This window comes from Leptopilina boulardi, unplaced genomic scaffold, assembly GCF_019393585.1.
Source record: "Leptopilina boulardi isolate dan_hultmark-lab unplaced genomic scaffold, ZJU_Lbou_2.1 LbouV2_386, whole genome shotgun sequence".
NCBI classification, from domain to species: domain Eukaryota; kingdom Metazoa; phylum Arthropoda; class Insecta; order Hymenoptera; family Figitidae; genus Leptopilina; species Leptopilina boulardi.
In genome coordinates this window covers 2,025,120-2,046,637 of record NW_026137958.1, presented here as the reverse complement: position 1 = coordinate 2,046,637, position 21,518 = coordinate 2,025,120, and the positions used below count along the sequence as shown (strand labels likewise).

General features: G+C 26.2%; 5 protein-coding genes across 11 annotated transcripts in view; 3 read left to right on the top strand and 2 right to left on the bottom strand.

Annotated features, from left to right (window-relative positions):
* Positions 1 to 124: 124 nt before the first annotated feature.
* LOC127288420 (nuclear hormone receptor HR96) lies at positions 125 to 3,816 on the bottom strand. 2 transcript variants are annotated; one of them, XM_051315841.1, is made up of 6 exons: positions 3,537 to 3,816; positions 3,123 to 3,473; positions 1,855 to 3,026; positions 1,542 to 1,758; positions 1,005 to 1,424; positions 125 to 924 (listed from the first exon to the last, which is right to left on the bottom strand). In XM_051315841.1, the coding sequence occupies exons 2-6, from the start codon at positions 3,279 to 3,281 to the stop codon at positions 727 to 729; spliced, it is 2,166 nt and encodes a 721-aa protein (XP_051171798.1). In that variant the 5' UTR covers positions 3,282 to 3,473; positions 3,537 to 3,816; the 3' UTR covers positions 125 to 726. The 2 variants fall into 2 exon arrangements, with proteins under 2 accessions (XP_051171798.1, XP_051171797.1); XM_051315840.1 differs by having other exon boundaries at positions 3,123 to 3,816.
* A 338-nt stretch (positions 3,817 to 4,154) lies between these two features.
* On the top strand, positions 4,155 to 7,924 carry LOC127288419 (uncharacterized). 2 transcript variants are annotated; one of them, XM_051315839.1, is made up of 6 exons: positions 4,155 to 4,301; positions 4,566 to 4,776; positions 5,041 to 5,321; positions 5,406 to 5,703; positions 5,771 to 6,657; positions 6,795 to 7,924. In XM_051315839.1, the coding sequence occupies exons 2-6, from the start codon at positions 4,773 to 4,775 to the stop codon at positions 7,617 to 7,619; spliced, it is 2,295 nt and encodes a 764-aa protein (XP_051171796.1). In that variant the 5' UTR covers positions 4,155 to 4,301; positions 4,566 to 4,772; the 3' UTR covers positions 7,620 to 7,924. The 2 variants fall into 2 exon arrangements, with proteins under 2 accessions (XP_051171796.1, XP_051171795.1); XM_051315838.1 differs by having other exon boundaries at positions 4,247 to 4,776.
* Positions 7,925 to 10,666: 2,742 nt separating this feature from the next.
* LOC127288421 (heterogeneous nuclear ribonucleoprotein K) overlaps positions 10,667 to 21,518 on the bottom strand; it is a 42,232-nt gene continuing 31,380 nt past the window's right edge. For 2 of the 3 annotated variants that reach the window (XM_051315842.1, XM_051315843.1), the window contains 5 exons: positions 14,033 to 14,161; positions 13,346 to 13,781; positions 12,808 to 12,959; positions 12,466 to 12,635; positions 10,667 to 11,278 (listed from right to left, as the gene is read on the bottom strand). In XM_051315842.1, the coding sequence (XP_051171799.1) occupies positions 11,251 to 11,278; positions 12,466 to 12,635; positions 12,808 to 12,959; positions 13,346 to 13,781; positions 14,033 to 14,161 (915 nt within the window). In that variant the 3' untranslated portion in view covers positions 10,667 to 11,250. The remainder of the gene's footprint in view (positions 11,279 to 12,465; positions 12,636 to 12,807; positions 12,960 to 13,345; positions 13,782 to 14,032; positions 14,162 to 21,518) is intronic. The other variant, XM_051315844.1, reaches the window with a different exon arrangement.
* LOC127288423 (cytochrome b5-like) lies at positions 14,996 to 16,329 on the top strand. Of its 3 annotated transcripts, none has more exons than XM_051315852.1 (3): positions 14,996 to 15,242; positions 15,365 to 15,447; positions 15,802 to 16,329. In XM_051315852.1, exon 3 carries the CDS (start codon positions 15,844 to 15,846, stop codon positions 16,261 to 16,263), a length of 420 nt encoding a protein of 139 aa, XP_051171809.1. In that variant the 5' UTR covers positions 14,996 to 15,242; positions 15,365 to 15,447; positions 15,802 to 15,843; the 3' UTR covers positions 16,264 to 16,329. The 3 variants fall into 3 exon arrangements, with proteins under 3 accessions (XP_051171809.1, XP_051171808.1, XP_051171806.1); XM_051315851.1 differs by having other exon boundaries at positions 14,997 to 15,242; positions 15,772 to 16,329; XM_051315849.1 differs by having other exon boundaries at positions 15,007 to 15,242; positions 15,822 to 16,329.
* Positions 17,225 to 19,018, top strand: LOC127288424 (cytochrome b5-like). Its single transcript, XM_051315853.1, has 2 exons — positions 17,225 to 17,497; positions 18,490 to 19,018. The coding sequence occupies exon 2, from the start codon at positions 18,529 to 18,531 to the stop codon at positions 18,925 to 18,927; it is 399 nt and encodes a 132-aa protein (XP_051171810.1). The 5' UTR covers positions 17,225 to 17,497; positions 18,490 to 18,528; the 3' UTR covers positions 18,928 to 19,018.

Sequence of the window (21,518 nt, the reverse complement as noted above, 5' to 3'; positions counted from 1 at the left end):
AACTAAAAAAAGGTGTAATTTTAAAAATGTGTTTCAATAAAAGCAATAAACACAAAGAATGTGAAAATATCAAAATGAATAATTTTATGCTATAAATAATTTAGATTTAAAAAGGCATTGAAAATATATTTTGAAAAAAATATATTTCATAATACGATATCACAACTTTTGATTACAGTGGGTAATCATTATAATACAATTTTTAAATTTTTTGTTTCTTTCACTCATTCTCTCATTCACCAAGGAAACAATGCAAATATAATTCGCTGTTATACTGATTTTCATGGTGATAAAAAAAATGGTTTTCTTAAATATTTTTTTTTGCAATAGTGAAATGTGAAAACTTAATTATAAGGTATACTATAAACAAGAATATTTGAAAATTTCATTTTTAACATAGTGACAAAGCTTTTATCTTTAACATTTATACTAAATAGTTAAACAAATATTTATAAAGAAATTTTATAAATTTTTTTTTTTTTGGTTTCTATCAAAACGAAATTTGTTTCGATAAAATTCCGTTCTCTTTTCCTATAAAAATTTAATAACAAAAACAAAAATTTAAATAAATATTTTTATATAAGTTAAAAATAATTCTCTTTTTGTCAACAATAAAGCGATAGAAAATTCAATTATTAATTTATGCTATAAAATTGTTGTTTGACTTACTTTTATATAAGGAACGATTCAACTAGGATCTGAAGGTGCAACTCTTGATGGCTACAATTATTGTTTCAAATCAAATATTTCAATTAATAGGGGTTCTACACTGGACGGGTTCACATTCAAGTACACACCCACAACTTCGTCATTCAATCTGTGCAATTCGGAAATTTTTTGTATTAATTTTAAAAATGTCGATTTTGCCACACATCCTGGATACATACTTTCCAAATATCGTCTCAAAAGATAATAATACGAGTTCTGAAACAAATAAGAATGTTCATTAATTTAAAAAAAAAAACATTTTTCTAAAAATTTATTATTGAAAAAAAATATCTCACTTGTTCCAATTTGACGACATCGGAATGAACGACTTTTGGTCTTTCGGGCGTGAAAAGAGCAATGGCACTGAGAATTAAAATGACATTCTCGTCCTTCCATTGAGGATCGAAGGTGTGAAAAAATTTGGTATGTTCGGCAAATAAATTTCCCTTTGCCTCCTTCAGAACATCGACTTTAATGTTTGACATTCTCTCCTGTGTGTGAGGAATTTTCCACACATGCTTATCGGAATCGTAATTAATGGCCGATCTTAAAATCATCATTTCGGTACAGCCACCCTTTAATAATGCCAATTGATCTTCCTCGCACATATTTTTGAATGCACTTATTTTTTTCGACATTTTTATTAAACGTCTTATTGCCACTGCTGTCAAATTTATCACATCAAGCAATGCCGGATCAAATTGACTTCCAATTCCCTGATAAAAAAATTAAAAAATTGAAATTTCAATTTAAGTTCAATTTTTATTAATTAATATATTTTTTATTTAAATTGTTCTAATTTGATAAAATTTCTAAATGAGGAAATTAATTACTTGAAACAAATATTCATCGCCAATGTAAGTTGAAATATCATCGTCCAAAGGGGCGTGAAGAGCTTTACTGGCAACAATTAATTCGTTTAGTTTCGCTCTTTCAGAATCGTTTAATTCACGACTATTGAGATTTGCGCCGAGTGAAGAAAATGCGGAAAATTCCAAATTTATTGCTTTGCAGAGAATAGATTCCATTGAATTTGGTGTTATTGGCAATCTATATAAAAAAAAAATTTTTTATTTTTTTTTAAATTTTACAATTTCAAAAAATAATACTTTAACTCTTTGAAATAATAACAAAAATAATTATTACCTTTGAACTTCTTGTAAAACATCTTTGGTAACATCATCCGACATTTTATTACAATCATTTGAATTTGATTCATCAATATGAATTTTCTCCTCATCTGGACTATTATTTGTAATTAAATTCGTCAAAATTGGATTTTCAATTTGTGTATTTTGCGATGATTCCATATTATTATCAGAATAATTATGAATTTCCAAATCGTCTCTTATTTCATCTTCCTCCAATGTCCCCTTATTCTCATCTTCTGAATTAATAACATTCTCCTGAAGTAATTGCGAAACTATTGGATTTTCAGTAAGTTTCGATAATGTCTCTGTATCGGTGATAATTTTCATTAAAACCTCTTGATTCATAAATATTTTTGTTAATAAATGTTGATTGTTAACAATTTTTGAAATTAATTCTGGATCTTGTGATATTTTAATTGCAATTGTTGAATTTTTCATTTGACCAATTTTTGTGCCATTATCGCTTGAACATGAAATTGGAGTACAATTTGAACATGTTTCTTTAATTGATGAATTATCAATATTTTTACGTTCCAAATTTATTCGAGTATTTTCATTTTTTGTCGTTGCTTGCTCAACTATTGATGATTTTTTATCAATAATATGTGTTGGTGTAATTATCTTGATGGATTGATTATTATTGTTATTATTTGTAACACGAGGACTAAGTTCATGATAACTTGGTGGTGAATTATATGAATCTTTTAACATGTCAAGTGTTTTTGAACCAGCGATATTATCTAAATTTTCAGGTGGACTTAATGGACTGGGAACACTTGCTGCGGGAACGGGACTCATACTATCAATAACTGATTGTCGATTTGCATCGAGATCCGTATATTTTCTGTCAGATTCCCAAAAATATGTTTCCGCAACTGTTGATGCTGTTGAAATAACTGATGCTATTGATGCAGATGTATCATTATCGAAATTTAATTCATCGACAGATTCTTTTTTCATTTTTGTCAATTTCAAACCGTCGCGATTTGGCCGTTTTTTTGCACGATTTTGCTCGATTTTTTGACGTTTCAAAACTTTATCCTCCTCTGACATTATGTATTCTTTTCGCATTCCAATGTTGAAACATTTGTCGAGTCTACATTTTTGACAAAAACGACGTGTTACGGGAGAAATATTACAATTTTCCGTAAATGGACAACGAAAGTCCTGAAAATATTAAATTATAATTAATGACTATAATTATTAATTTCTTTTCTATAATTTAATTTTTAATTTATTAATAATAATTTATAAAATACGAACCTTCTTTCGAAGAGCGTTTCGTCTAAAAAAGGCCTTACAACTTTCGCAGGAGACTGCATTAAAATTGTAACCGAGAGCTCGATCACCACAAACCCCACAAATCTTATTAGCCTCTCTGACAGGATGTTCCTCATCCATTTCTTCTCGATGTGGTTTCATGTTAATTGGCAGTGTGTTAAAGCTAGCAAAACATCACTCTCATTATATTCAATTCTTATTTGTCACTGGTAACAATTATTGTCAATGATTCAGATGACAAGGAGGATCACTCATCTAAAATTTTGTTCGTTATAAATGTCTTGAATCACCAAGTATCGAAACGATTTCTTCATTTTTAGGTCGCTATGATAACTACAATAAAGAGTTTAAATTAGTAGTCACTTATCAACACTTATTCACTTAACAGTCACGAACCTGGACCCTGATAACACATAAGATATATCTCGGACATCAAAACTGACGTAAATTCCTGCAGATATTAATATACGAAGAAAAAAAAAAAGGTTTAACAATATTTATTACACTTTACCATTGAGTCCTCCATATTGAAATATTATTTGTTTTCATTTAAAGTAATTAATGATACAAATGTGTTTATTAAATCAATCACTATTCTTTATTATTCACTTTGACGTTTGTCTTTTTGCTCTTTTAGGTTATGATTTCTATCAAAGATGGCGGCTTAGATTGGAAATACAGTTGGCACTATTGGTAATAATTTAAAAAACAAAATTATAATGAAAATTAAAATTTTAGGCATATATTTTGGGAAAAAAAAGACAAAGATTGACAAGTTTATTATAATTAATATGATAGAAAGTTGTTTAATTTGCACACATAAAAGAAATCGGATTTTATATTCAAATTCCGCGCTAGTGTTGGCAACAATTGCATAAATTGTTGCACATCGTGAAGTGTGACATTATGTTTTTTAATTTTAAAAAATTGTTATTTTTCCTTACAAAATTAAGTAACAAACATAATTAAATAAATTTATACAAGATAACAAAGAGAAAATTTTTAAATTAAAGGTGCAATTATAAACAATATAAATACATCAACAAAGAAAAATGACAATTATGCACAAAAAAAAATTCATTTTTTATTGTGTTTGTCAACTAACTTCACGAACATATGTAATAAGTTACCTAACCTCTATCAGGGACGCGTCATAAAAAGGTGGAGTGAATTTGATTATTTTATTTTTTTTTTATATTTCTTTAATTTGACGATTAGATGATGATCTCTTTGTTTGTTATTTTTATTTAATTAAACATAGATTTTCATTTATTTTGCTGAACTTCAATTTTTAATGTGGTGTTATTCTTTGCAAGCAGTTGAAACAAAGTAACCTTAACGCCCTTTGATGTTTTTCGATATTTTTTGCAAATATATATTTTTATAAATTATTTTTTCTATTTTATAAATTTTTTTTTTATCCAGTGAAATTGATAAAAATGTGTACAACCTGTGTTTTATAAAACCTTAGTGAAAAATACAGGAGTAATGAAGGAAAAAAGGAAAACGTACTTTGCTGCAACAATGTTATAATAAAAAAGAATATAAAGAATTACATTGTTTATATATATTTAATGTTTATTTAATACTACCAGTACAAATTTGAAAACTGTCACAAAGTTGGCTAAGAATATGGGTAAGCAATTTTAATATTTTTTTGAATAATAGAATTTTTTAAAGATTGAATTAAGAATGAGAAAAACTTATTTACAAGCTTTTGTTATCCTTTTGCTATTGTTACATTATTTTTGAAAATTATATCATGATTTTAAAATTGTAATTAAGTATTTAGAATTTTGATCGTTTTACAAAGAAGTTTTAGAAAAAATATATGTATTTGTTTATTTTATGTAATTTAATTGGGTAAAATGATTTTTTTTATTTATTCTTATTAATATAGTGATGGCAGGAACCGAGGGCATGTCAGGGCCATCGACAGACGAGTCATTTTCAAGTAAATTGCAATGGCTTCGTCAACGTCGAGAGGCTCTTCAAGACAAGCTCGCTCAAAAGAATAATGAGTTGAAAACCCTATGCATTGAGGAAGCAGAATTGACAGGTGTTCTGCCACCGGAAATTCCCCTTGAGCCAGGAGAAAGCCCTCCAACATTCCGCAAACGTGTTGGAACATCGTACACTTATCCTCAGAATATGATTAATAAACTAAAAACAAATGAAGCCGTGAGTAAAAATAATAATTCGTTACATATTTTTTTTATTTATTAGATTTTTTCTGTTTATTTATGATTTGACTCTTATTTTCAGGAGGAATCCGATTTGGAATTGGATCGTCAAGTACAAATTGGAAAACAAGAAGCTGCATTGGCGATAATAAATGATACGACAGAAAATAAAGCTGTACGAAGAAAACATCGATTGATTTATCAACAAAGTAAACAGAGACTTCAAGAAATTGATGCTTGTCTCAATTTTATCAGACAAAGTCATGGTTCTTCAACGCGTCATAATCAGGGTATTCATCAGCCTTTTCAAAATTTACAATCACTTTCTCATAATTCTAAACATCGGACAAAGAAACCTCGACCTCCTCTCGACAATTTAGGTATGATTTTTCTTTTTTAAAATAAGTAATTTTTTTTTAAACCTAACTTATAATTTTAATTCTAAAGGACGGGAAAAAAAACACGAGACAAGAGGAAGTTTACAAGATCAAGGTGGAATAAGTCTAAGTCCCTTGGGTCCAGAACACAATTACAATGTTTATTCACGTGAATTTCAAGATTTAGATGCAGGTCATCAATTTATGCAAGCCGGATCGAGTAATTCAAATCAAAATCGTAGTAATTATATTGCTGGTAGTCCCGTGGACGTGAGACGAAGTAACAGTACTAAATTCCTCGATCACGATGTAAATGTGAATAATAATTTGTATATACTACCTGATCAATATCGTAATCGTACTTATTCGCAAGGGGCACAAAGTACCAGTCCATTGAGACAGAATTTTTATCAAGATGTTGAGCAAAGATCGTATCGTCCCGTTCCAAATACATTTACCGAGGAAGAACGACAATATCGACAAATGCAAATGCAAAAACTCGAAATGCACAGTCCATCATCGTATTCGGAGAAATCAATATTAAGACATTTAGACAATAATGACACACAACGACGTATGTATCAAACTCAATATTACGAGAGTGAATATTCACCTACATCAAGATATGAGCAATCAATAGACTATCAATCGTATGGAAAGGCAACTTTACGTCATCGTCATCGTGAAAGAGATCACATTAGTGGTATTGAAAGAAAACATCATTCGGCTTTACAACCAAATATTGATTCCTATCTTCAACCTGGCCATTGGATGAGACTCGATGATGACATTGTTTTTTGTCCCGATGAACAAAATGCCGATCGTTTTGGTAGTCTCGATCGAAGAAAGCAGACAAATTCTCACTATTATCCAAATCCAGAAATACAATCACGCTATAATACTGTTGCGTCGGGATCGAAGAATATTCAAATTCTACCGCGTCAACATTCATCACAGGTAAAATAATTTTCTTTTTATCTTTTTCTATTTTCCAATTTCTATAATCAATTCTATTTGTATGTAAATGAAAATTTCAATTTCATCGAAACGAATAATAACTAAACGCATAATTAAAAAATAAATTAATGATTTAGATTCCAATCAATTCATCGGAACATACGCCATCGAGTAGAATTTTACTTCGCACACAATCGTTAGGCAGCGTGGAAACATGGCATGCAGGTCACGAATTAAATGAGAGAGATCAAACTGATAATATTAGTCGAAAGGGAAAAGAAAAAGAATGGTACGAAACATCACTTGATTCACGTTGTAGTCCAAATACAATTCCAATTTCCGCATCATCATTATCGGTAGGATCATTTGTACCAAATCTCGTTCGTCGACCATCACAAAATAATCATCATCATCCTCCACCACCACCTCCTCCGCCACCATTACCACCGCCACAACAACAACAACAGCAACAATCAACAATATCTTCCGATATTCGCGAGATTGAACCACGTCGACCTAGAGAATTGCCACACGATGAACAATCACAATGCTTTCCAGTTGCACAAAATCATCATTATCATTATCACGAGCGACCAAAAGTCCTCGAAATACCCGCAGAATCAAAACCATCATCTTTAATTGAAAATGGAAATGATCCAATGTTAGCATTTAATTCCCCAACGAATCACACAATTGTTCAACAGGGTAAATATCAGCCATATCGTGAAGTTACCAAACCATTTGAAATGTCTGATTTTTATAAATATTCAACGAAATTTCGCAAGAAAAATGAAGCGACTTCTTCTTCTACTTCGTTACAACAAAATAATTCAAATATTCAAAATTCAAGTGAGATTGTAAATCAAATTTCCGGAAATGAAAAACCACGAAGGGTGAGTCCAGTACAAAAAAATAATTACCAACCTAATCAAAGGAAACCACAAATGTACGCTTTGAGATAAATGGAAATTTAGTTTACTAATGATTATATTACTATTTTTATTATTATTATTATTATTATTATTATATTAATACCTTAAGAAATGAATCATACAGATCTAATATTTTTTTTGAAAAGAACAAACTTTTGTTATTCGTTAAATTGACGAAGTAAAACGGTGGCCTTAATATATGTTAGACAACTATTTTTTTAACGTTCTCATTGATGTTGATCGGATTTTAAAGTAATTTAAAAAAAGGAAAATAAAAAAAAAAAATAATAAACCAGTGCCTTTCATAATAATTACTGGGAGCCAAAGACTCGGTATCAAGCAGTGTTTTAATATTTTGTAATATTTATTGATACGTCCATATATCGTATCTTATTTAACTATTAAGTAAATTTAAACAATTTACAGTACCTGCATTATTGTGCTCTTATCAACGAAAAATATGCCTTAAATAACTTTTGATTTCTAGGAAAGTTTTATTTGCTTCATGCATTTAGATCTTTATTAAAAAATAATTAATTCAATTATTAAATCAATAATTGAATTAATTAATTATTAAATCAATTAATAATTAAATTATTTAATTATTAAAACAATTAATTATTGAATAAATAAATTATTTAAATAATTATTCAATTTGTTTAAAAATAATGATTAAATTCATTAATAATTAGTTTAAAAGTTTTTCTCTACTATAAAGTAATGAATTACAATTTATCTTTAACAGTCACTATATAACTATAGTATAGTTATATTTATCCTACAATTTTAAAAGTTTTTTTGAAAATTAATTTTCATTTCTTTTTCATCTACAATTTGTAAACTTATTTGCAGAAAAAAAACAACTTAAAATTTATACCTTAATATTATTTAAAAAATTGAGCATTTTGTAAAGTAAAACTGTGGTTAAATAATTTTCTTGATAAAAGAAAATCTAATTCTACGAGAAAAAAAAAATTATAGAAAAATTAGTATCTATAATTTTAAATTTTGTTTATCATTTTTATTTTTTAAATAATTAATAAATTGCTTCATAAAAAGCAGATGTACCTTATTAGAAATAGGATATTTCAAAGATAAATAACATTATTTTAGATAGACTGCATTAATATTATTCATTTTTCAATGCCTTGTAATTTAAATAGCGAATAAAAGGAAAAGTGATAAAAATAAAATTTATTTTTATTTCCTCATATACCCGAAAGGCTTTTTTTTTAATTTTAAATTAATAATTTTTTTTAAAAAACTGTAGAAAACTGTTTTTTAAAAATCTATTTTAAAACCGAGTTTTATTCACAACAGGACGAAGGAACAATAAAGTAAAATTTTCTGATGTTTTTATGGTTTGTACTAATTTTTTTTTTTATTTGACAAATAAAAAGTATACATTACAAATGATCGTAAACTGTATATCTTAAAGAATACGTGTCGTGTTACATGCGGGTTTGCAAATCTATATTTTTTTTCAACTTCATCAAAAAACAGTTCTCCTATGTGTGTGTTTGTTTTTTTTTATAATTTTTTTTTTTTGCTTTTTCTTTATTTTCTTGTTCTTCGTTTTTTTTTTTTTGTAAACTCTCATTCTCTCTTCCTTTCATTCGTCTTCTTCTTTCACTTAGCAATAAAATTGTAGGCGCACGCTTCAGTATATATTTTTTTTCTTTATCTTTACACAAAGTTTTAACAATGTGTAATAATATTATATATATATATATGTATATGTTTATGAAATTAAATTATACATAAAAAAAATTAAAAAAAAGAAAATGCATATGAGCTTATAACATAAAAGCAAACTAATTTATAACCACTATGCTTTTTTCTCCCATAAACTGAGACTATAAAGAAAATTTTTTCAAAAAAAAAAAAAAAAAAAAAATAGAAGCTCTTAGCAATATTCTAAGAGTTTATAAATGCCCTTTTTTATGATTTGCTCTAAAGATAGTAAAATAATTAATGAATATTAAAGAAAAGGGGGGGATGATTTTTTTTGGGGAGGATGGTGAAATTGTCCTAAAACAATTTCTCTGGTTATTATATTTATAGAAAAACGGAAATTGTTTCACTTAAAACTTATGTTTTTGACATTTTTTTGTCACGCAAATTGGAGGTATAAAAATCGGTATCGGAAACATTATGATTTCAATCAGTTTCATTGGTAAGTTCTAATGTTTATAATTAACGATCAACATTATAATTTACGTTAATGCTATTTACAAATGTTAGATTTAAACACGAATCTGATTGTATCAAGTAATTTTTATTCTCATTTATTATTATTTTTTTTTTCTGCAGTGGCTCTTAATTATTTCTCGATGGATCATATAATTATTACTAAATTCAAGATCAATTATTTCTACATTCTAAAATACCGTGAGATATACACTCTACTCTTCATTACATGTAATGTATAATAATGTTAATTTCAAGATGACAAGAGGAAGATTATTTTGTTATCGAATATTTTTTTTTTTTTTTTTTTGCTTATATTACAACTTTAATCAGCTATACATTTTTTTTTTTTTTAAATAATGATGCTAAATATTTCTATTTTTGAGAGAGGAATTTTAGTTTATACTATTTTTCAAATTATTGAATAATGATTATGAAAATAATAGTTCTTATCACAATTATTAAAAATCTGTGATGGTTATATAATTACTAAGATAATAATAAGAGGAGAGAAAGACACGTTACTCTTTATGTACAGTTTATTTATTTATTATTTTTTTTTGTAGCGCTCTCTCGTTAGTCTTTAATTTTCTTTTACTCGATTTTGTACTTTTTTTCCGTAACTCCAATTAGTAATGAATTATTTAAATTTTGGAGTTAGAGTGCATACAGTTCTCGATATTTCGAAATTTAAAAAAAACGTCTTAGGGAAATAATGAAGATTGTTAAAAAAAAATTCATTATTTTCCAGACAAATTATCAGTAATATTCTAATTTGTATTTCTGAAAAGAAAACAAAAAAATAAAATCAAGTTCAAAATAAATGTTTAAAAAAAAAAAGGTTTTTTTTTTTGCAGTATATAGGAAACGTTTAATTTTCTTTCTTAAAAAAAATGTATATAAAGAAAAGAAATGTATTCATCTTTGTGACAATTAAAAAATAATTCTTGGATTTTTTTTCATAATCAAAAAAAACATGGTGTGACAGACAATAAAAAGTGAACAATAAAACTAAACTAATTATAAAGGATTTCCCACGATATCAGTCATATCCGATACGTAAAAAGATAAGTCAGTATTTCTTTATAAATTACAATGCTACTGACATTGTATCTTTTTTTTTTTTTATCAAAATTATTTTCGGTCGTCAGTTATCGTTAATTGTTAACAATTATAACATACTAATGTTTGTTTCATTTTCTTTCTCATTTAAAACAAAACAAATAAAAAAAAAAAAAAAAAACCAAAAAGATTTCTCTTTGCACATCTAATTCCATGTACACAAATGTGTACAAAAAAATGCACACAGATATGCCTTTCATCGTCTTATTGTTAATCTTGTTTTCTTTATCTTTTTTTTTTTGTTTCATTCATTTTTTTTCAATTATGTCGAATATGAAATAAATCTTGTTAAAAAATGTTTTACAAACGCGTCTTTGGCTCCCGCATGCCAGACCATTCGTCTCCTTTTTTAGTAGTTCTCAGCGTTCTCGTGTACACTGCAAAAGAAAAGAAAATCGAATATTTAATTTTATTTAAAAAAATAATAAACGTAAAAATAAACAATTTTAATAATAAAATCTTGAACAAATATAGAAATTATTTCAGTTACTTTTGTATTTATAATTTTTTTTTTTCAGCCCTATTACAAAAAAACGAATCGCATAATTTTCAGAATTCAAATAAAAATTATGATTATATTGAAATTCAGATTGATTATAAAAATAGTAAATGTAAAACGATTAGTAGGATGAAGAGGCGATGCATCGATGATTGAGCATAATCACAGCAGGGATGATGTGTTAGTTCCAAAAGCATTGTTTTTTTCAGAAGTCGACGATTGTAAGCACCTTTGTAGGATGATTAGTGATTTTTTGTTACATCAATGTAGAACAACAAAATCACTAGTCTTCCATACAACGGGACTAAATATTTCTCCCCCAATAGAAAAATGCAACAAGGTGCCCTTCTCTTTCTTCGTCTTCTTCGCTAAAATTCCTTCACCATTCACGCAATTAAACGAAGAAAAAAAAATATCAAACAACACACACTTCAAGCAGTTAGTAAATTGCATTTACAAAAAATATTCCAGTATTATTCGAGCAGTTAGTTAAAATTTTTGCATGAAAGATGAGATTATGACAACGATCAACAAATATATGCAAATGCCAAGATCATTTTTTTTTTTTTTTTGAAAAACAATCTTAATTAACATTCCATTTTTTTAAATTAAAGCAAAGCGTATTCTAATGATTAGCCTTTGTGCACTCTTAGTCAGTAACAATTCATTTTTTTTTCTTTTCAAAGTTTGAAGATTATCGTATAATATAAAGTTTTTTGAATTCGTAGATTTATACAAACAGAATATGCCTTAATGTCAATTTGTATTTAATTTCTACATATATTCATTTTTTATAAACATTTATATTTTTAATTAGTGAAATATTTAAATTGTTCTTCACACAAATTGACATTTAAAAAAATTGTAAATTTTTGGTAAAAAAAATAACAATTGAATTTGATTACAAACGTAATAATTTAAATATATATATAAATATTTATATATTTCGGACGAATTTTCAAAAATTAACAATAATTGTCGAATTTCACAAAATTGATACTGAAGATAGTAAGCTATTATTTGTTTTAGTTTTTGAGATGTAAATTATAAAAAAAAAAGAATTACCTTTGCTGAAGAAGATACTGAGCCATTTGTATTTGGTTCGGTAATCCAGTAATGGTGATAATACGATCATTACTTCCAGGCAAAGGCTCGTCAATGGTGATGGCGGCACCACTGTCGGATCTAATTTTACGAATTCTTGCTCCACCTTTACCAATTATGGCTCCTGCCAACTAAAAAACAAAAAAAAAATCATTAATTTTCGTTAAAATCACAATTAGAAAAAAAAAGTGCCTAACAAAATAAAAAAATGATTAACAAAACAGTATTTCAAATATTAATTAATGTTTTGTTTTATTCTTAAAATTAATCGTTGGCAAAAAATTAATTTCGAATATTTCTTACTTCTTTGGGAATAGTAACTTGTGTACTGGTTTTGTTTCCACCGGACATATTTCCTTGGTTTCCTTGATTTCCACCCATGGGTCCTCCCATTCCTGAATTTCCCCCACCCATACCATTTGAACCACCGCCTTGCATTCCACCCCAACCATTATCTAAAACGAACAAAAAAAAAACATTAATAAGAAACAATTAATTAAATAAAAGAAAATTGTACTGAAAATACATTCATTAAAGCATCCATTAGAAAATGCGAAAATGAAATTTTCATTCAATTTTAACTTTCGAGTGTAGGAAAGTTTTTTCAAGTATCAAAATTTAAAAAATAATACTCAAATTACGATTTCAGATAATTACAAAAATCATACTCGTAATTTCTTTCACAAATGGAAAAATTAAATTCTATAATTTGGAAAATAATAAATAAAAATAGAAATGAAAATTGTATATTTAATAATTAATTCATAAATTGATACTGAATAGAAAGAGAGAAAAGAAAAAAAATATAAATTTCTAAAGGATTCTTTTTTTGTTCATTTACTTTGCCTATCCTTACTGGGTTTGCCATTAAAGTTTCCACCACCGCCGTATGGTGGTCCACCTCTGTTTCCATTATATCCACCTCGGCCACCTTCATAATTTCCACCGCCTCCACTGCCACCTCCACCGCGTGAATTACCGCCATAATTGCGCTCAGGTGGTCCAGACATTCCACCTCCACGTGGTCCACCTCGAGATGGTGGAAAGCCTCGATTCATATCTGGCATGCCACCTCCACCACGTCCATCTCGTCGTTGTCCCATTCCACCGCCACCACCTCCTCCACCGCCGCCGCCTCCACGGCCCATTCCACCTCCAAATCCACCTGATTTACCACCTTGATTCCCATCTGGATTACCATAACCGCCATATTCGTCTGCATAGAAGTCGTCATAATTATGCGGATCGTAAGGATTGTTAACACCCTTCAGTGGAGACTAGAAAACAAAAAAATTATCATTATTAGCAAATATTTTCATTTTGAACTTTGTGTTCAAAAAAATTTTTAGCCATTTTTTTTCTGTATAAAAAATGAATTATAGGACAGAAAGTCCGATCAATATTCAATAAAATAGATTTCGTTTCTTATTGAGCAAAAAAAAGGTATTTTTAAAATATATTTTAAAAAAGTAAGCAAAAAAAAAACTAATTTCATATATATGAATTTGACATAATAAATTCTACTCACAGTCTTAATAGTGGCGATCAATTCGCGAATGCAATCCATGCATGTGTCAGCTTTGCCACAAATGCTTATCAGCCGGTCTGTACTATGTGGACAACAGTTGGAATAGATTTTAATTCTTGCGCCAGTTTTCTGTAAAAAATAAAATCGAATCCGTTAATAAAATTAATTACATTTTTAAAATAAATAACACAAGTTTCATGAAAATTTCAAAAAATAATATTCAATTTCACTTAAACATTTATTTTTTTCAATTTTAATAAAAAATTTTTTATCATAAAAATTGAATCCTTATTCATGTTTTAAAAATATTTTTATTTATAAACTTTTGATTACTTCTGATGTAAATAATAAAAAAAAAAAAAAAACTAAGTTTCTTGAGTGAGTTTCGAGATATTGGAAACTGGGAGAATTTCAAATAATTTCCACTAGAAACAACCCAAAGTTTCGATACTGTAGGGGATCTCTGATTATTCAGAAACGAGTGAATAGAAATGTGGTCTCTCTTTGATCTACATAATTAAACGACACAATTTCTATGCCCTACACACACATATACAAATATATGGCAGCTTTATGTATTTATACAGTTTAGATATTAATTGATCCCGTCAAATGTTGTCACTCTCATTTCAAGTGAAATTTCAAAATAATATGATTTTCATCATCATCATAATGTCAATCAATTTTCCAAATGGATATGTAAAATACGAATAAAAAAAAATAAAATTATTTCCAAATAGAATCGAAAAAATGGAAATTAAAAAATGAAAATTTAAAAGTTGGAAAAGTCAAAGATTTTTAAAAACAATTTTTAAAAAATTATACATTTTTTTAAAAAAGTATCAATATTTTTATAACAAACATTTATAGTATCGAGAGAAATATATTTTCAACAAGAGAGGTTAGTCTTTAAACGTAATTCGATTAAGTGCAAATCATGTTTAAATTCTCTTATGAATTTTCATGAAACCTAGAAATACTATTCAACAGTTTTAGTAACGCGAGCGAAAGTCATTTACAATTGGAAGTCAATCGACTAAGGTCTCTTGTGAATTCAGCCACAATTTTCAAAAAAAAAAAATCCTTTTTTCCAAACAAAATATTTACTTAACAAAAATTTACAAGTTTAAAAAAAAGACCAAAAAATTGAAATAAATTTCAAATAAAGAAACGAGTCATTAAGATTAAAAACGAATTTGCATAGAATAAGGTAATTTAAAAAGTGTAAAATTTTTTTTAAATCCATAAAAAGAATATTTTTTAACCCGTAAAGACAATAGAAAATATTTCAAATTAACAACATATTTCCTCAATTATTTGTATTATTTTTAGTGAAATTTTTCCAACGACCTTTGTCCTCTCTGGAAATACACAAGATTGTTATCAACGAAAATTTTACATTTATTTGTTATCAGGTAAGTAATAACATTTCCCTTTTCTTTTTTTATGAAAACACAGTGTTAATGAATTCAGTGAACTTTTCAAGAAAATATCTTTTCTTAAATATAAAGAAAAAAAAAAGAATAAAAACTTTTCGATACAAAAGAACTGAATGAAGAATTCATATTTATTTAAATTACTAGTAAGTAATGTTCAATTGAAGATTAAAAAAAAATCAGGAAATTATTAAAGTATTTCCATTTTATTATTCCTTTTTTTAAATGCAACGTAAAACAATTTTTTTTACTATTAAAAACTTAGTGATCATAAGAATATTTTTTTAAAAATCATTTTTACAGAATAGATTCATTTAAAAAAAAAAACATCAGTTCCGAATTTTCAATTTCAGAAGAGAATATTCATAGAGAAAAATGGCGAAAATTTACTCGGCGAATGAAATTTCACAGCACAGTGAGGAAAATGATTTGTGGATGGTGATACACGGAGGAGTTTATGATTTAACAAAATTCCTAAAAGAACATCCAGGTGGTGAAGAAGTTCTCATTAATTTGGCAGGTAAAGATGGATCTCAATGTTTCGACGACATTGGTCATTCCTATGAGGCAATAACACTTCGGGAATCATTTAAAATTGGCGAAACTAATGAGATGCCAAGTGAAAATACTGAAAAAAATAAACCAATCTCATCGGATCATTCAAATAATGATAATGACAATAATTGGCAATATGAGGAATCAAAAAAAGAAACATCATCATCGTTCTTCTTTCCAATTGCCATGGGTCTGACCGTTTTAATTTACGCCATAATATTTTATCGTGTCTATTTTTAATTAATAATAATTACTATGTATCAAATATGAAAAAAAAAATGTAAAATAAAATTTTCTACTAAATTATTTATTTTTCTTTTTGAGATGGAAATATTCACTTCGTCATCGTTAGGTAAAAAAAAAAAATTATTAAATAACAATAAAGTCATGATACGAGTATTAATAAAATTTTTCTTGGTATTATTTTTCGAATTTCAATTTCAGGTAGATTACTTTAAAAATATTTACCAAAATTTTAATTAGTAGTATTAGCCATAACTGATATAGAACTGTAAATAAAATGATTTTATATTCAGTTAATGTATTTGAATTATTATAAAATTGTACTGAAAAATGTAAACAAACGTGATAATTATATTTTATACGAGAGTTTCTTCTCTATTGAGTTACTTTGCAATGATCAATGACGTCATCGTGACTCGTCTATTTCAATACCTATTATTTCATATGTCTCTACATACACACCTTATTATTAAAGGCAAGTCTAATTTTTTTAAAAATAAATTTTCTTATATTGCAATTTGTCATTAAATTTAAAAATTTTTATTTCCAAAAATTTCTTTATATTAAATTAATAGTATAAAAAAACATTCAAACATTTTTAGTTTAAATGTTTCTTTTTTTTAAACAATAAATATTTTGAGATAAAATTTAAACAAATTGCTATAAATTGTCAATAATTTTGATATGAGGCAAAAAAAGTACATATCGAGAGAAAGCATCACAAAGATCACGGCAATCAAAGTAAACAATTGGTTTTTCAATCAATTTATATTTATACAATAAACGAGATAAGTGAAAATTCTTGTTAACTGTATAAAATATAAAGTTACTTTTTGCCGTATCAGCTTTTTCAAAAAAAACTTGATCATCAATGGACGACCTTCGTTCGTTGTATGAGAGTCACTTATACACTGATATAACTCGGTATATAAACAAGTCTATATAACCATGATAAGTGAACGAAAAGCGAGAGTAGGGGAGTCCACACAGACAAGAAAGATGGATAAAACTATGCACTTGATCATTCTCTGTCAGTGTATAAGCGCGAGAGATTCTTTAAACATTCTTCTTAATATAAACTGTTCTCTTTAGAAAATATTCTTCTTAATTAGTTTTCTAAACTCAATTCTTCATTTTTTTTTCATCAAAAAACAATATTGTTTTCCAACATTAAATGAGAAAATAGTTTTTGAGAAAATTAAAGTTGAAGAATCAATAGGAATAATAAAAGGTGGGTCACACTATTTAATAGTCAAGTGAGAAAAAAAAAATTTTTTATGAATAAATTAATCAATTTTTGAGGCCATTTGGAGTGAAAAATAAAAAATAAATTCAATATGATTAGTTTCTTGAATATTTCTACACTATTTTTACAGTCATAGATAAAATAATGTCTTATCAAAATTGTAAGTCATTTACTGCGCATTACTTGAAGTTGAAAAAATTAAAAAAAAAAGTAATTTTAATTTCATCATTTAATTATTTATTTTGGATGGACAATTTGAATTCTTTTGTCTCGACATATTTAGATTTTAACAGTCACATTGGTATTATTTTTGAAATTAAAATTATATTTAAGTTAATTTTAAAAATTATTTTTTTACAATTAGTGAAATTAATTTTTGTTTTTTATACTAATATTCGAATTATAAATTATCGATTATAAAGTAAATAAAAAGTAGAATAAAAAAAATCAGTGAAATTATTTATATAAATCGACTTTTTTCAAGATTAGAATTATATAGAGGTTAAAGATCATCATCTGTAAGACGTTGGTTTTAAAAAACAAGACATTTTTTCACTATATTGTAATTTTCAAAATCACCTGCAAGTATTTTCAATTTGTTAAGAAAGTTTTTTTTAATAAATTAATATATGAAATAAATATAACTAAATTTTTTTATAAACAAAATATTAAATTTTGTGAAAATTTTTACTGACAAAATTAAAATAATAAAAATATTTTACATAAAAATTATTAACAATTTAAAAATTACGTATAAATATTATATCAGGATCATTCTATTATATTTCACCTAAAGTCGTTAAAAGTTAAATTTCGGGTTACATTTTAATAAATCCTTTTCCAAAGTCTCTAATAAAACTTCTTCAATCCCCTTAGTATGAAACCAGCATAAAGAAGAAGATGAAAAACCAGTTTTTCAATTAACGTTTTTTTCTTAATTCAAAAAAAAAAAAAAAAAAAAAAAACTTTTGTTTCAGATCCTTGGATAAAGTATCAAGAAAAGTCGTCGACAAATCATGACTAAGCTAAAGCAATTCACGAGAGCAGAGATTGAAAACAGTGACGTTAAGCAAAATACGTTTATTATAATACACGACAAGGTGTATGATGTTCATCAATTTTTAAATGAACATCCAGGAGGTGAAGAAATTCTTTTGGATCATCGTAATAAGGATGCATCTGAGGATTTCGATGACGTGGGTCATTCGACTGATGCCTTTGAATTAATGAATAAATACAGAGTTGGCGAATTAATTGAAAGCGATAGAAAAAATGTTCAACCAAAAGCTGGATGGGTAGCTGGTTATAATTCCAAAGAACCAGAAAAATATGTTTCTGGACCAGGTGCACCATTTTATCTCTTTATCATTGGTGTAATAGGAATTTTAATTGCAATAATGTATCTCAATGCATAAACTATATAAAGTAAATAATTTTATATATTATTAAAAAAGGAGATATTTCGAAAAAAAAATTTCAACAATAAAGTACACTTTAAATAGTAAATTCTTATAAATTTATTTTGAAAAGTGAACTTATTTAAACTGACTTAAAATATTCTATATTGATTAACAGGAAAATTTAATCAACTGTAAACATGGCTGAGAATATTTGTATCGCCTTTTTGAAACTGAATTGTAAATTTTATTAATGTTTATAGTAAAGTGTAATAATATTTTATGTAATTTTACTAAAATTTATGTATGTAAATAGAAACTATTTTTAACTGAAAATAAAAAAATTGCATAGTCAATTTTATAAATACTCAAAAAATGTTTTCTTGGAAAAATAATGAATGATAAAAAAAAATTAAATTATCTAGTCTAAGAAATATTTTCTTATTATTATTTGTAATTGAATAAAAATAATCAATTAATCTTCAATAAGTAAAAATAAAAAAAAAATAATTAACTCCCCTTTTTTCTAGGAAAAAAAAAATGAAATGAAAATAATGAAATTAGATTGTCCCTAATTTATTATATTAGACCAATAATGAGTCAAATACAGAAATTTTGGTAGAACAATCGAAAGCGGAAATGAATGGTGAAAAACAGATGGTACGAAAATGTATTGAATGGACGTGCGGTCTTCCGCTGTCACATGTGCCGTTTACAGTCCTGTGAAAGGATCTGCAGCTGATATTCAAAAGGATAAGTTCATTCGTGAAACAGGAAGTCCAAACTTCTTTAAATTTAATATAGAGAATAACATGCAAAAATGGTCCACCATTTTTTTTTTTTTCAAAAGATTAAATTTCTAAAGAAATCCAAATGATTCAATTTAAACATTTTTTTTATATATTCACTATTTCGAATAATAATTAAATAATTTTATATTTTTAATTTTTTTTTATACTATTTAAATTTCTTATTCGAGATATACAAAAAAAAATGGACAAAAATTCATTGCAGTTTAAAAAAATAAAATAAAATAACTCGTTATTTTAATATTTAAAAAAAAAATTGTAACCAAATATGTGTTTTTTTGAAAAATAAAATAAAAAGTGGATTCACTGAATGAATAAAAAAACGGGTTTTACTATACAGTAAATGAATAAAAATTCAATTAAATAGAATAAAAAGAAAAATAAATTCACTTCGATAAATGATTAATCAAAATCAGATAAATAAATGAAGAAGAAAATTCTCAATTTTAATTTTCATTTACTGAAGTAAAGGAATAAAAAGAATTAAATTCAATTGAAAATTTAAATTTACAAAAACAAAAAAAGAAAATCAAATTCAATAAAAAAAAGAAAAAAAAACCTTTGTAAAAGAGTAAAGTAGAAAAGTATGTCTTAAGTAAAATATATGAAGGACAACTCACTTGTTTTTAAAAAAATAAGGAAATATACGTAATTCCATAATGATGAAAAATTTCCTTTCTTTCCCCCTCGCAATGAAAAATTGATGTTGGCAAGTAATTGGGGGCGGTTCAAATACTACACAATTAAATTCTACATCGTTAAAACCCTACACGTCAAACTCTACACAGTTAAATTGCACGCCGTTAAACCTTATACAATTTATTTTTTAAATTCTACACACTTAATGTGTACAATGTTAAACTCTACACAAATTTATTTTGTAGTGAAAAATTAATTTCTTTAAATTCAACACGGTTAAATACCACAACGTTAAACTCTACATATATTTCTTTTGTAATAAAAAATTAATTTTCTTAAATTTAACACAGTTAAATTCCACATCGTTAAATTCTACACATATTTATTTTGTAATGAAAAATTAATTGCATAAAATTCTACACAGTTAAATTGTTCACCGTTAAACTCTCCATAAATTTATTTTGTATTATAAAATAAAATTTGTTTAACTCTACACAGTTAAGTTGCATATTGTTAAACTCTACAAAAACTAATATTATAATATAAAATTAATTTTAATAAATTCTACACCGTTAAATTGCACACCGCCAAACTCTTCATAAATTGATTTTATAATAGAAAATAAAATTGATTAAATTCTACACAGTTAAATTGCTCACTGTTAAATACTAAAGAATTTATTTTTTAAATTCTGCACAGTTAAATTCCACCTCGTTAAATTCTACACAGATTTATTCTCTAATGAAAAATTAATTGCATAAAATTCTACACAGTTAAATTGTTCACCGTTAAACTGTCCACAAATTTATTTAATAATAGAAAATAAAATTTGTTGAACTCTTCACAGTTAAATTAAACACACTTAAACTCTACACACACTAATCTTATAATATAAAATTAATTTTATTAAATTCTACACAATTAAATTACACACCGTTAAACTCTTCACAAAATTTAATTTAAAAAAAATAAAAATTTATTAAACTGTACCCCGTTAAATTGCACATTGCTAAACTCTAAACGATTTAGTTTTTAAATTCTAAACAATTAAATGCTACAATGTAAAATTCTACACAAATATATTTCGCAATTAAAAATTAATTTCGTTAAATTCTACATAGTTAATTTCCACACTGTTAAACCATACACAAATTATTTTTT

Excerpts from the sequence above, each read along its gene's own strand:
- LOC127288420 (XM_051315840.1), bottom strand. The coding sequence starts at position 3,281 with ATGAAACCACATCGAGAAGAAATGGATGAGGAACATCCTGTCAGAGAG. Across the intron at positions 1,759-1,854 it reads GTTTTACAAGAAGTTCAAAG|ATTGCCAATAACACCAAATT; the intron begins GTAATAATTATT and ends TTTTTTATATAG. Across the intron at positions 925-1,004 it reads ATGTCGTCAAATTGGAACAA|AACTCGTATTATTATCTTTT; the intron begins GTGAGATATTTT and ends TATTTGTTTCAG.
- LOC127288424 (XM_051315853.1), top strand. The coding sequence starts at position 18,529 with ATGACTAAGCTAAAGCAATTCACGAGAGCAGAGATTGAAAACAGTGAC.
- LOC127288419 (XM_051315839.1), top strand. Across the intron at positions 5,322-5,405 it reads AACTAAAAACAAATGAAGCC|GAGGAATCCGATTTGGAATT; the intron begins GTGAGTAAAAAT and ends TCTTATTTTCAG. Across the intron at positions 5,704-5,770 it reads ACCTCCTCTCGACAATTTAG|GACGGGAAAAAAAACACGAG; the intron begins GTATGATTTTTC and ends TTAATTCTAAAG.
- LOC127288423 (XM_051315852.1), top strand. The coding sequence starts at position 15,844 with ATGGCGAAAATTTACTCGGCGAATGAAATTTCACAGCACAGTGAGGAA.